The sequence below is a fragment of the Trachypithecus francoisi genome, unplaced genomic scaffold (assembly GCF_009764315.1).
Source record: "Trachypithecus francoisi isolate TF-2019V2 unplaced genomic scaffold, Tfra_2.0 Lachesis_group3, whole genome shotgun sequence".
In the NCBI taxonomy this organism is placed as follows: domain Eukaryota; kingdom Metazoa; phylum Chordata; class Mammalia; order Primates; family Cercopithecidae; genus Trachypithecus; species Trachypithecus francoisi.
In genome coordinates this window covers 125,518,873-125,531,557 of record NW_022681468.1, presented here as the reverse complement: position 1 = coordinate 125,531,557, position 12,685 = coordinate 125,518,873, and the positions used below count along the sequence as shown (strand labels likewise).

General features: G+C 42.9%; 1 protein-coding gene across 3 annotated transcripts in view; it reads left to right on the top strand.

Moving 5' to 3' along the window:
• Positions 1 to 7: 7 nt before the first annotated feature.
• The window catches only part of SNX1 (sorting nexin 1), a 46,540-nt gene continuing 33,862 nt past the window's right edge, over positions 8 to 12,685 (top strand). For 2 of the 3 annotated variants that reach the window (XM_033189809.1, XM_033189807.1), the window contains exon 1: positions 1,805 to 2,083. In XM_033189809.1, the coding sequence (XP_033045700.1) occupies positions 1,925 to 2,083 (159 nt within the window). In that variant the 5' untranslated portion in view covers positions 1,805 to 1,924. Of the gene's footprint in view, positions 38 to 1,804; positions 2,084 to 12,685 lie in introns of those variants that run through there. The other variant, XM_033189808.1, reaches the window with a different exon arrangement.

Below are 12,685 nucleotides of genomic sequence, written 5' to 3'. Positions count from 1 at the left end.
CAGTATCCGTGATAAGTTAAAGATGAATCCCAAAGAGGTAGGGGAAAGGAGATCTTGAGTTCTAGTGTTGGAGGAGGTTTCCAGCACGGAAACTCTTTACAGTTATATCTCCGCGGGAGCCGCTAACAGCCAAAATCTTTCTTACTTCCTGATCGGACAGGAAGTGGGTTTCAGTTGCTGTGAAAAGTAACGTCAGGGGAAGCCAGTAAGGTCGTCAGGCATGGCATGGGAAAGGCTTTTTGGCTTTCTCGTCTCCTAGGGAACTCAGTCCAGCACAGCTTCCCACCTTTGAACGAATATTTCTTCTAATGGCCTCCAAAGACAACTTAGAAGAGGAAAACTTTTCCTCTGTCTAATGTGTACAGTGGTGACATAATGGAGATCGTCATCCTTAAAAGTGTATCTTGGCCGGGCCCGGTGGCTCACGCCTGTAATCCCAGCACTTTGGGAGGCCGAGGCGGGCGGATCACGTGAGGCCAGGAGTTCGAGACCAGCCTGGCCAACATGGGCAACCCCCGTCTTTACTAAAAAATACAAAAATTAGCCAGGCGTGGTGGCAGGGACCTTAATCCCAGCTACTTGGAAGGCAGAGGCAGGAGAATCGTTTGAACTCGGGAGACGGAGGTTGCAGTGAGCCGAGATCGAGCCATTGCACTCAAGCCTGGGGGAGAAGGGCGAGACTTCTCTCGAAGAAAAAAAAAAAGTGTATCTTAAGCCCTCTGGTGTTCGTGGGTGTAATGGATGCCAGTAACAAAATCGATTTTATTTTATCCATCCATCCCTCCGATCAAATTTATAGGTACTAATTTGCCATAGGTGATCCATAGGCATGGAAGATACAAAGATAAAACGCTGCCCCTGCCTTCAAACAGCTCACATGACCTGTGAGGGAGTCCATCCCTGAATTTGCAGTTAACAACCAAACTAAACTTCTTGTCAAAGTTGGTGACAAATGTCATCTCTATTGAGAAGACAGGATTATCTTGAAGAATTGTCCCATGCTAACATGCCCATTTATCTTTAAACTCCAGTCCTGTTTGTCTAGTTAATGTAGGCTTTAGGATCACCAGACAATGAATTGCTTAGGTCCCAGGGAAATTTTGATCAGGATTTAATAATTTCCCTGCCCTCTATGCCACTCCACTTACTCCGCAGCAATTGAGAGGATAATCCTAACATTTTTCCAGCCAAATCGAGGACACTGAAGTCTCACTTCCTCTGTGAGGCCTCCCGACTTCTCCAAGCAGAATTGATAATCTCTTTCCCTGTGCTCCCACAGCACACCATAGCATTGAACATGTTGAACTGTCGATTAAATACCTTCCTTATTTCTGTATCTGAAACTCATAGCAAGGTGCCAGGCATACAGTAGATGCTCAATATCTATATTTCTTAATGAATTGACTGAATGTTGCTCAAGGAATAAGTGGTGAAGCTTTCTTCCAGTCTTGTTCAGATACCTCAATCGAAATATTTATTTTTGGGGGCGAGGAATCTAAGGCCAATTTGTGCTGACTTCTGTGAGGGCATTGTGCTTGGCATGGGTAGATGGCATATAGAGGTTTTCAAACATTTTAGTCACACTCCTTCATTCAGACGAACTCTTAGAAGCCTGTTGGATAAAGCTATCCAGAGCACAAAGGGCCCTAGGAACCAGAGCAGCCCCTAACTCCTACTTTTCTGCCCCTTTGGCCCCACTCATTAATATCTCAGCATCGCGATCCAGGCCTCGGATTTGCCGGGCAGCCTCAGTGGCCGGGTGCCGCCCAGCCCCCGGCGCCTGGGCCCCGCCCCTGCGCCTCCGCCCCTTGGATCCCACGGGTCCCTTGCGGCCCTCCCACTCCTCGCACCGTTGGATCGCTTTGCTCACGGCGCTATCTCTCGATAAAGTTGTTGTTGCGGCTTCCGCCGCGGGTGGAGGAAGATGGCGTCGGGTGGTGGTGGCTGTAGCGCTGCGGAGAGACTCCCTCCGCCTTTCCCCGGCCTGGAGCCGGAGTCCGAGGGAGCGGCCGGGGGGTCAGAACCCGAGGCTGGGGACAGCGACACCGAGGGGGAGGACATTTTCACCGGCGCCGCGTTGGTCGTGAGTTAGCACCCCTCGGGGTAGCAGGCGGGAGGGCACCCCGAAAGGGAAGAGACGCTAAGCGAGAATCGGGGAGGTTGGGCAGAGTGGGCCTGGTGAGACCTTGCCTCGGTGTCAGCACTCCGGGCCCGGGGACTCTGGATGTGCTCAGAGCGGTAGGCTTGGCTTCCCGGCCCCCAGGCGGGAAGAGTAACGAATGAGGGTTGTGGTGCCTTCCTCGGCTAGGTCCCTAACAGCGGAGAGCCGCTGACGCCGTCCTTTGACCCTGCAGTATGGTGACTCCACGGATCCACGGGGTTATTTTGCAGGTCGTGTCCTACCAAGGCTGATTTCGTAGGACCGAATAAGCGAATGGGATGCAAACCTTTCCCCCGTCTTACTGCTTCGAAGATGAATAGCGTTATGTGGAGTAGCCTGGGGTGGTGACCCGCCCACCAATTCTTTCTTTAGCCCAGCATTTACTGATAATAACCAAAGTCCCTTTCTGGATCTTAGTTTACAAAAGTTATGTTGATTCATCTGATCTTCAGGAAAATAAGGCCAGAGGCTGGTGGAGAGAAGGCACTGCCAGATAAATCACTACATAGATCAGAAAGCTTTCTCCTTTTTAAATGGATGCGTTCAAGTGCCCAAGTACCTCACTGGGAGCAAATCTGAAATGTGAGGAGGAAATGGTATTTCCCGTAATGTTACCAGTAGGAGGCCCTTGAGTGTAAGGTGTCGAGGTTCTTGGCATTTTGAACAAATAATTGGACAAAACGCACAAAATAACAAAGGAATGAAACACAAACGAAGCAGCGAAAGCAGGAATTTATTAAAGTGAGAAAGCACCCCACAGGGTGGGAGTGGCCCGGAGCAAGGGACTCAAGAGCCCACTTACAAAGTTTTCTGGGTTTTAAGTGCTCCTTTTGTGGTTCCTATGGGTTACCCCTTATCTGGATGAAGGATTTGGTCTGTGGCTAATTAAAGGCCGAGGTGAATTGGCATCCTGCACAGATGAACGATGGTCTCTGCTTGGCCTGTGGCCAGTCTAAGGCACTCTCCCTTTCCATCTGAGATGTGGAAGGGGAGGGTTGCAGGGATAGTAGCCTTTAATCCTTTGCCACTCGGGCGTGGGAGATGGGGTTTTTTCTTTTGGTTTAGCTTTAGGAAGTTGGCCTTAGTTGGCCTTAGGTTCCGTGCCCCCAGACCCAGGGGGTTCCTTTTGGGAATTCAGCTTTGGGAAGTCAGCACGAATTGGCCTTAGATTCCTTGCCCCCAGACCTTGGTGTTTTCTCTTTTAGAAAGTTAACATAAATTGACCTCAGATTCCCTGCCCCCAAACCTTGGTGTTTTTCCTTGATTCAGCATGAATTGCCCTTAAGTTCCCTGCCTGCTGACCCTATTCTCCTGCCTCAATAATAAATATCCGGGTCTCTAATAAGAGTTAGATATTGGAAAAAAACTAATCTTTGTGATGTGGAAATCAGTAATCAGTTATTGGAACCAGTGGAGATGTTTTGGGCTGTTTGATGAGAATATTTACTGATACCACTTGGTATAGGTTGTTCCAGGCTGTAAAAGTCATTGCTGGGTCTGTGAATTTATCTATTTGGATGCTTCTTTTCTAGTACTCAGTGTGTAACCAACTAAATAAAACAGATATAAATTCGTTATGCAACATGTGGTCTGAAAAAGTTTGAGGCTTTCCTCATTTATGTCAGATTTTCCCTGTCCTGTATTCAGAAATTGAGTCCATAATCTCAGCTCATAAGGTGCTTGATAATTCTAATATAACAACTAAAACTGTCAAGTGAAGTCTGTTATTCTGAGAAATAATAAATCTTTGTGACTGTCATAAAACAGGAGAAACTTTTTGTTTGTTTTTAGAGACATAGTCCCCCTGTATTGCCCAGGCTTGTCTTGAACTTCTGGGCTCAATGGATCCTCCCTTCCTCCTAAGTAGCTGGGATTGCATAATTCTTGCTGCTAATTTAGTCTTTCTGTATGTTATTTAAAATAAATATTTAGTCTGTTCCTTTAGTAATTCTCCTGTAAGTCATGGAAGACAGCTACTGTTGGCAACTGCTGGAATGATGTACAGACTGAGAATGTGAAAACAGAAACTCTGACACTGAAAGTGATTGGTCATGTAGGCAAATGTTGATTTATTTTCCAAAAAGGAACCTGGAAGGGTGAGGAGTTACTTTCTAGAATTACCTAAAGCAGTGGCCAAGTGCCATGGCTCACACCTGTAATCCCAGCACTTTGGGAGGCCGAAGCAGGAGGATCACTTGAGGCCAGGAGTTTGAGACCAGCCTGGCCAACATGGCAAAACCTCGTCTCTACTAAAAAAACAAAAATTATCCGAGCATGGTGGCACGTGCCTGTAATCCCAGCTAGGGAGGCTGAGGCACAAGAATCACTTGAACCCGGGAGGCAGAGGTTGCAGTGGGCCGAGATTGTGCCACTGCGCTCTAGCCCAGGTGACAGAGCAAGACTCTGTCTCAAAAAAAAAAAAAAAAGAAATTTAAAAAATAAATATAAGAGGCTTCAGTTTGATTCATCTTACCATACTTTATGGAGTTATCAATATCTCTTTTTTGTAAGACTGTAAAAATCCTTTGCCTAATTTCCAGCTAAAAGGGAGGTGAGGAGGTCAGAATGACCTTGTTCTACTGCAGAAAGCATAATTATTTTTATTTAGGTATGACCTAGGAAAATTGAGTAGCTAAAGAAACTAAAATGCCACCTGTAGCCATTTTTCAAGCTGCCCATCCTGATGTTAATCTTCAGGATGCCAAGACCCCAAGATAACTCACTAGTTTAACTGTCTTGTTAAACAGCCATAAAGAACAAATTATAATCCAATAAATACTTCAGTTGTGAGCCAAAGAAGATAGAGGATTGTAGCACTTGTGGTATTTTAAAGAACAACATTGAAGAATAAAGTAAGAGTGTGGGCTTTGAAGTCTGTTTTAAATCTAGGCTCTACGGCAGGCTAGCTTATCCCTGGACATGGTACTTAATTACTCTCTGCAGTTTCCTCACCTGTAAAAAGTGAGTAATACTAGTATTTACCTCCACCACTATTGTGAAGATTAAATTAAAATGCCGTAAAGTGCTTAGAAGAGTTCCCTCTATAATAAACGTTTAAAGAGTGCTTACTTTTTGAGGGCATGAGCTGTATTTGTTGGTGAGCATTTTGTAAACTGGAATTACTCAAAAAACCCCCACAACATCTAATAGTGGATTAGAAAAGTTAACCTTAAAAATGGGTAACACAGTTGATCAAAGTCAAAACTATTATTAACCTGGCATGGTGGTCTGTAGTCTCACCTACTTGTGAGGCTGAGGTGGGAGGATCACTTGAGCCCAGGAGCTTGAAGCTCTAGTGATTCGGGATTGCACCACTGCACTCTAGCCTGGGCGAAAAAGTGAAGCCCCATCTCAAAACAACGACAAAACTAGTAATATTTATTTGATTAGCTAAAAGCCATCAAATAGACACTTAATGACTTCATTTTTCTGAGATGGAGTCTCACTCTTTTTGTTCAGGCTGAAGTGCAGTGGTGCAATCTTAGCTCACTGCAGCCTCTACCTCCTGGGTTTAAGCAATTCTTCTGCCTCAGCCTCCTGAGTAGCTGGGATTACAGGCACGCACTACCGTGCCTGGCCAATTTTTGTATTTTTAATAGAGACGGGGTTTTACCATGTTGGCCAGGCTGGTCAGGAACTCCTGACATTAAGGGATCTGCCCGCCTTGGCATCCCAAGTGCTGGGATTACAGGCATGAGCCACCATGCCCGGCCAACTTCAATAGCATTTTACTAATTTAAGTTAATCTTCATCTTTCATTTTGTTGCATGTTGGAGACAGAGAGGAGCATTGAAGAATTTTGAAGTTGAGGCATGTAAAGTTAAAACTAATTTATGGTATGCCCGTAATTGCCTGGGCATTGATACAACAACTGCTGCTGTTAATCATCCCATCTGCTCTTTTTTACAGCCCAAGAGGCTTTGTTAGTTCAGTAATTAAAATATGGTTTCATTATAATTGAAAGAGCAGCCTTAGACATGCATCTCAGAATCTATAAACCAGTTACTTCAATGGGAGAGACTTGACCAGGCGCGGTGGCTCATGCTTATAATCCCAGCATTTTGACAGGCTGAGGCAGGCAGATCACAAGGTCAGGAGTTCTAGACCAGCCTGGCCAACATGGTGAAACCCTGTTTCTACTAAAAACACAGAAATTAGCCTGGCATGGTGGCACGTACCTGTAATCCTAGCTGCTGGGGAGGCTGAGGCAAGAGAATCTCTTGGCTTGAACCTGGGAGTTGGAGCTTGCAGTGAGCCGAGATCATGCCAGGGCACTCCAGCCTGGGCAACAGAGCAAAACTCCATCTCAAAAAAAAAAAAAAAAAAAAAGAGAGAGATAGAGACTCAAAAAAATTACTGAAATAAATTTGAAGTCATTGCTTTAAAACTACAAATAGTTTAGAGAGTTATATAAGTTATGTATTAGCATTTAGGCAGGAAAGGACATGGTCTTTTCAGAAACTACTCCTAAATCTGTGATCACTGTAATATCTTGCGAGAGGAGGCGAAAGCTTTTTATTTGTTGATAAATAAATACAAGGTTTCTGTCTGTCTCCCAGGCTAGAGTGCAGTGGTGCAATCATGGCTCACTGCAGCCTTTACCTCTTGGGCTAAGTGATCCTCTCACCTCAGCCTCCTGAGTAGCATGTGCCACCATGCCCAGCTAATTTTTCATTTATTTATTTTTTTGTAGAGATGGTGTCTCCCTATGTTGCCCAGACTGGGCTCTTAACTACTGGGCTCAAGTGATCCTCCCACCTTGGCCTCCCAAAGTGCTCGAATCATAGGCGTGAATCACCACGCTTGGCCCAAAAAAAATCTTTTTGAAAAAATTGAGGTAAAATTCACATAACAAAATTTACCCTCTTAATCATTTTTAAGTATATAGTTTAGTAGCGCTAAGTATATTCACATTATTGTGAAACAGAGATCCAGAACGTCCTCATTTTGCAAATTTGAAACTCTATACTTATTAACAGCTCCCACACTCCCTGGTAATCAATCATCATTCTGACTTTGTTTCTGTCAATTTGTATGTTTTCAATACCTCATATAAGTTGGAGTCAGACAGTATTTGTTTTGTGACTGGCTTATTTTACTTAGCACAGTGTCCTCAAGGTTCATCCGTGTTATAACATGTGACAAGATTTTCCTCTTTTTAAGGCTGAATAATATTGCATTGAATGTATATAGCACATTTGATTTTTCTGCCAGTGGCATTTGAGTTTGCTTCCTCCTCTTGGCGATTGTAAATAGTGCTGATGTCAATATGAGCGTGCAAACATCTCCTCAAAATCCTGCTTTTAAATCTTTTGGATATATACCCAGAAGTGGGATTCCTGGATCTTGTGGTAGTTCTATTCTCAATTGTTTGAAGAACTTCCATACTGCTTTGCATGGTAGCTGCACCATTTTATGGTCCTACCTCAGCATTTTTTTTTTTTTTTTGAGACGGAGTCTTGCTTTGTCACCCAGGCTAGATTGCAGTGGTCTGCTCTCAGCTCACTGCAAGCTCCGCCTCCCAGGTTCACGCCATTCTCCTGCCTCAGCCTCCCGAGTAGCTGGGACTACAGGCGCCTGCCACCTCGCCCGGCTAGTTTTTTGTATTTTTTTAGTAGAGACGGGGTTTCACCGTGTCAGCCAGGATGGTCTCGATCTCCTGACCTTGTGATCCGCCCGTCTCGGCCTCCCAAAGTGCTGGGATCACAGGCGTGAGCCACCGCGCCCGGCCCACCTCAGCTTTTTAAAATCTGTTTAATTTTGTATCCTAATCAACCTCTGGTAACAGATACCAAATTACAGCTAGATAAGAGGAATGAGCTCTCTTGTTCTGTAGCACTGTAGAGTGAATGTGGTTAACTGTATTTATGGTATATTTTCAAAAAGCTGAAAGAGAGGATTTTGAATGTTGACAGCACGAAGAAATGATAAATGTTTGAGGTGCTAGATACACTCATTGTCCTGATTTGATCATTGTACATTGTATGCATATATTGAAATATCACTCAGAATCCCATAAACATGTACAATTGTCAACTAAGCATAAAAATAAAAAAAATTTTAAGAATGATGCTTGTTAAAGATTTTTTGTAGATATCAAGTTTTTTAAAAAAGTTTCCTTCTAGGCCGGGCGCGGTGGCTCAAGCCTGTAATCCCAGCACTTTGGGAGGCTGAGACGGGCGGATCACGAAGTCAGGAGATCAAGACCATCCTGGCGAACACGGTGAAACCCCATCTCTACTAAAAAAAATACAAAAAACTAGCCGGGCGAGGTGGCCGGCAGAGCTGAGATCCAGCCACTGCACTCCAGCCTGGGTGACAGAGCGAGACTCCGTCTCAAAAAAAAAAAAAAAAAAAGTTTCCTTCTGTTGCTGTTTTGATAAGGATTATAAAATATCGAATTTTATTATTTTTTGACATCCCTTGGTCATGGGGTTTCTGTCTTAAATCTGTTATATCATGAGCTGCTTTACTGGAATGGACTCAACATGGTTATGGTATATTGTCTTTTTTGTATTTTTTATTGATATCTTTTTATTGTACATCTTTTTGGGATACACATGGTATTTTGATACCTGTATACAATGTGTAATGATCAAATCAAGGTATTTGGGATATTCATCACCTCAAGCATTTATCTTTTTGTTGAGAACATTAGAATTCTTCTCTTCTAGCTCTTGAAATATATGATAAATTATTGCTAACTATAATCTTCCTGCTATGCTATCAAATACTAGAACTTATTCCTTCTGTCTAACTGTATTTTTGTACCCATTAACCAACTTCTCCCCGTTCTGCCCTGCCTTCCCTTCTCAGCTTCTGGTACTCACCATTGTACCGTCTACCTCCATGAGGTCCATGGTTTTGGCTCCCACAGATGAGTGAGAACAGTTGACATTTGTCTTTTTGCGCCTGGCATCTTTCACTTAATGTAATGACCTCCAGTTCTATCCATTTTGCTGTAAATAACAGGAGTTCATTCTTTTTTATGCCTGAATAATAATCCATTTTGTATATATACCACATGTTCTGTTTTTTTTGTTTTTTTGTTTTTGGCACAGGTTCTTACTCTGTCTCCTAGGCTGGAGTGCAGTGGCGCAATCATGGCCCACTTCATCCTTGACCTCCTGTGCTCCGGTGATCCTCCCACCATAGCCTCCCAAGTAGCTGGGGTTACAGGTGCATGCCACCATGCCCAGCTAATTTTTGTATTTTTTGTAGAGACGGGGTTTTGCCACATTGCCCAGGCTGGTCTCAAACTCCTGGGCTCAAGTGATGCGCCCTCCTTGGCCTCCCAAAGTGTTGGGATTACGGGTGTGAGCCACCATGCCTAGCCTATACCACATATTCTTTAGCCATTCATCCATTCATGGACACTTAGGTTGATTCCGTATCTTGACTGTTGTGAATAGTGTGCTGCAATAAACATGAACATGCAGAAGAAATATATATACTTTGATATATTTACTTTCTTTTGGATACATACCTAGTAGTGGGGTTACTGGATGCTATGGTGGTTCTATTTTTAGTTATTTTAGTAATCTCCATACTGTTTTCCATAATGGCTGTGCTACTTCACATTCCCACCCACAGTGTATGAGTGTTCCCCTTTCTCCATTTCCTTGCCAGCATTTGTTGTTTTTTTGCACTTTTAGGAATATATTGTCAGGGGCCGGGCGCGGTGGCTCAAGCCTGTAATCCCAGCACTTTGGGAGGCCGAGACGGGCGGATCACGAGGTCAGGAGATCGAGACCATCCTGGCTAATACGGTGAAACCCTGTCTCTACATAAAAATACAAAAAACTAGCCGGGCGAGGTGGCGGGCGCCTGTAGTCCCAGCTACTCGGGAGGCTGAGGCAGGAGAATGGCGTAAACCCAGGAGGCGGAGCTTGCAGTGAGCTGAGATCCGGCCACTGCACTCCAGCCTGGGTGGCAGAGCAAGACTCCGTCTCAAAAAAAAAAAAAAAAAAAAAAAAGGAATATATTGTCTTTTTTTATACATTGCTGGGTTTGGATTGCTGTTATATATTCTTTTACATCTGTGCTCATAAGATAAACCTATAGTTTCTTTCACATGAAAATTGTATGGTTTGAGGAATTAAGATTATATGGTACTTTCTTTTTCTATTCTTTCAAGAATGTTTATATGATTGGAATGATCTGTTTCTTAAAAATTGGTGGTACTTACCTGTAAAACTGTTCGGGCTTGATATTTTTCTTTATGCTTTATGGAAAGATTGTTAACTATAAACAGTTTATTTCTTTTTGAGTGTTTACAGGATGACTTCTTTAGATCTGGACAGAGTTTGGTAGTTTTATTAAAAGCCATAAGGAAATTGATGGTTCAGCTTTCTCTGTTCTGTGAAACATGCATGGTGGTTGTTCCCAAATATGTTAACACATCCTCATTAAGTTTCTTGATATTAGCCCTTCTCTGGTCTTAATCAGACTTCTGAAAGTGAATCTATATAACAGTGTCTTTAAACAAAGGTATATCACTTAGTTTGTTTCCTTACTAGTTTAGTCATTTACAGCTAATATTAGTAAAAAGTCTAGTGTGTAGTGTTTTCTACGGGGATATTGCCTCAAACACTTGTTTTTGGAGTTAACATTACATCAAGTGGTCAGATCTGGTCAAATGATCAGAAGTTGAAATTCTACCTTATGGTAAATATATTCTTGAAAAAAGTAATAGGTATATGCAAAGACTCATTTTAGTGCTCAGCTCAAATAGTAAAGTTTTACTTTTCATAAGTTTAGATTTTCCAGAAGTACATAAACTCATTAATTTCTTGATCATTTTATTGTACTAGCAGTTAACTTAGCTTTCAGAATTATGGAGGAAAAGTTAATAAAAGTAATTATAAAACACTACTTTTGGAATAAAGGGAGAAGACTTTTAAAGCTGGCTAATAAGCCAGGAGCTGTGGCTCATGTCTGTGATCCCAGCACTTTGGGAGGCCGAGGCAGGTGGATCACCTGAGGTCGGGAGTTCAAGACCAGCCTGGCCAACATAGTGAAACCCCGTGTCTACTAAAAATACAAAAATTAGCTAGGCGTGACGACACACGTCTGTAATCCCAGCTACTTGGAAGGCTGAGACAGGAGAATCCCTTGAACCCGGGAGGCAGAGGTTGTAGTGAGCCGAGATTGTGTCACTGTACTCCAACCTGGGCGACAGAGCAAGACTCGGTCTTAAAAAAAAAATGGCTAATAACAACCTGACTTAAAATTTATTTAAACTTAGGGTTTGGTGCCAGGCGCGGTGACTCATGCCTGTAATCCCAGCACTTTGGGAGGCCGAGGTGGCTGAATCACCTGAGGTCAGGAGTTCGAGACCAGCCTGGCCAACATGGCGAAACCCTGTCTCTACTAAAAATACAAAAATTAGCTGGGCGTGGTCGTGTGTGCCTGTAATCACAGCTACTCAGGAGGCTGAGACAGGAGAATCATTTGAACCCGGGAAGCAGAGGTTGCACCACTGCACTCCAGCCTAGGGGATACAGCGAGACTTTGTCTCAAAAAAAAAAAAAAAAAAAAAAAATTAAGGTTTGGGGCTTATGAGAGAAACAGTAAAGGTTGCAGTCAGACTTCCAGTTTCTGTAAGGGGTTGCCAAGCCTTCGTTTACTTAGGTGGTAAGGCCACTCTGACAACTTAGTCATTTGCGGTTCATTAGGTTGGACTGGAGAAAAGAAAAAAAAAGTAATCTGATATCTCTTCCTTGGTCCTCAAGCTTCTCAGCACTCTTAAGTCACTTTTGACATAAATAAATCACGAGTAGTTGATAGTTACTAGAGCAAGTAGCCATAAGTATCTCATCTCCAGGAAAAGCTGTTGCTCAACTTTTTCTGGCTTATTCTTGTGCTTCGTCACATGCACAGCTGGGGCTTCATTCTGCTTTCAGAGCAGATTTGAACTGGGTTTGCTTTTTCAGTTTAGAAGGTAATCCATCCATTAGTGCTGTGACTCTTCTGCAGTTTTCTGGGCCCTTCTAAGTTTTGTTAGGTTGAGACCCAAAAAGTTTAGTTGGGAAATTAAACCAGAGAATTCAGTAGAATGTGAGGCTAAATTTGGGGGCTCATGAGGTCTCTAATGGCCTTGCTTATGGTTTTCCTTAACTAGCTCAGTGGTCAGCTTCATGCTATTTTCCCCATCCTTCCAGCTGTCCCTTTTCCATTTTCATTAGTCCCTCTACTCTGTATCTCAGAAGTTCTTTACCTTTTTTGTGCTGTGGGCCAATTGGCAGGCTAGTAAAGCCTGTGGACACATCCCCAGAATAATGTTTTTAAATGTATAAAATAAAATAAATTATGAAGGAAACCAATTATATTGAAATACAATTTTAATACATTAAAACAATTTTACATTAATAATGTACTTAAATAGAGATGAGCATAAATGAGATTTTGAGATCTGTAAAAACCATACTCTCATATAAAAATACCTAACATCAGTTACAGTCTCAGGTACTGCTATTACTATTATGATTTGTTGACTATGATTATTGGAAATGCCAAATTTCA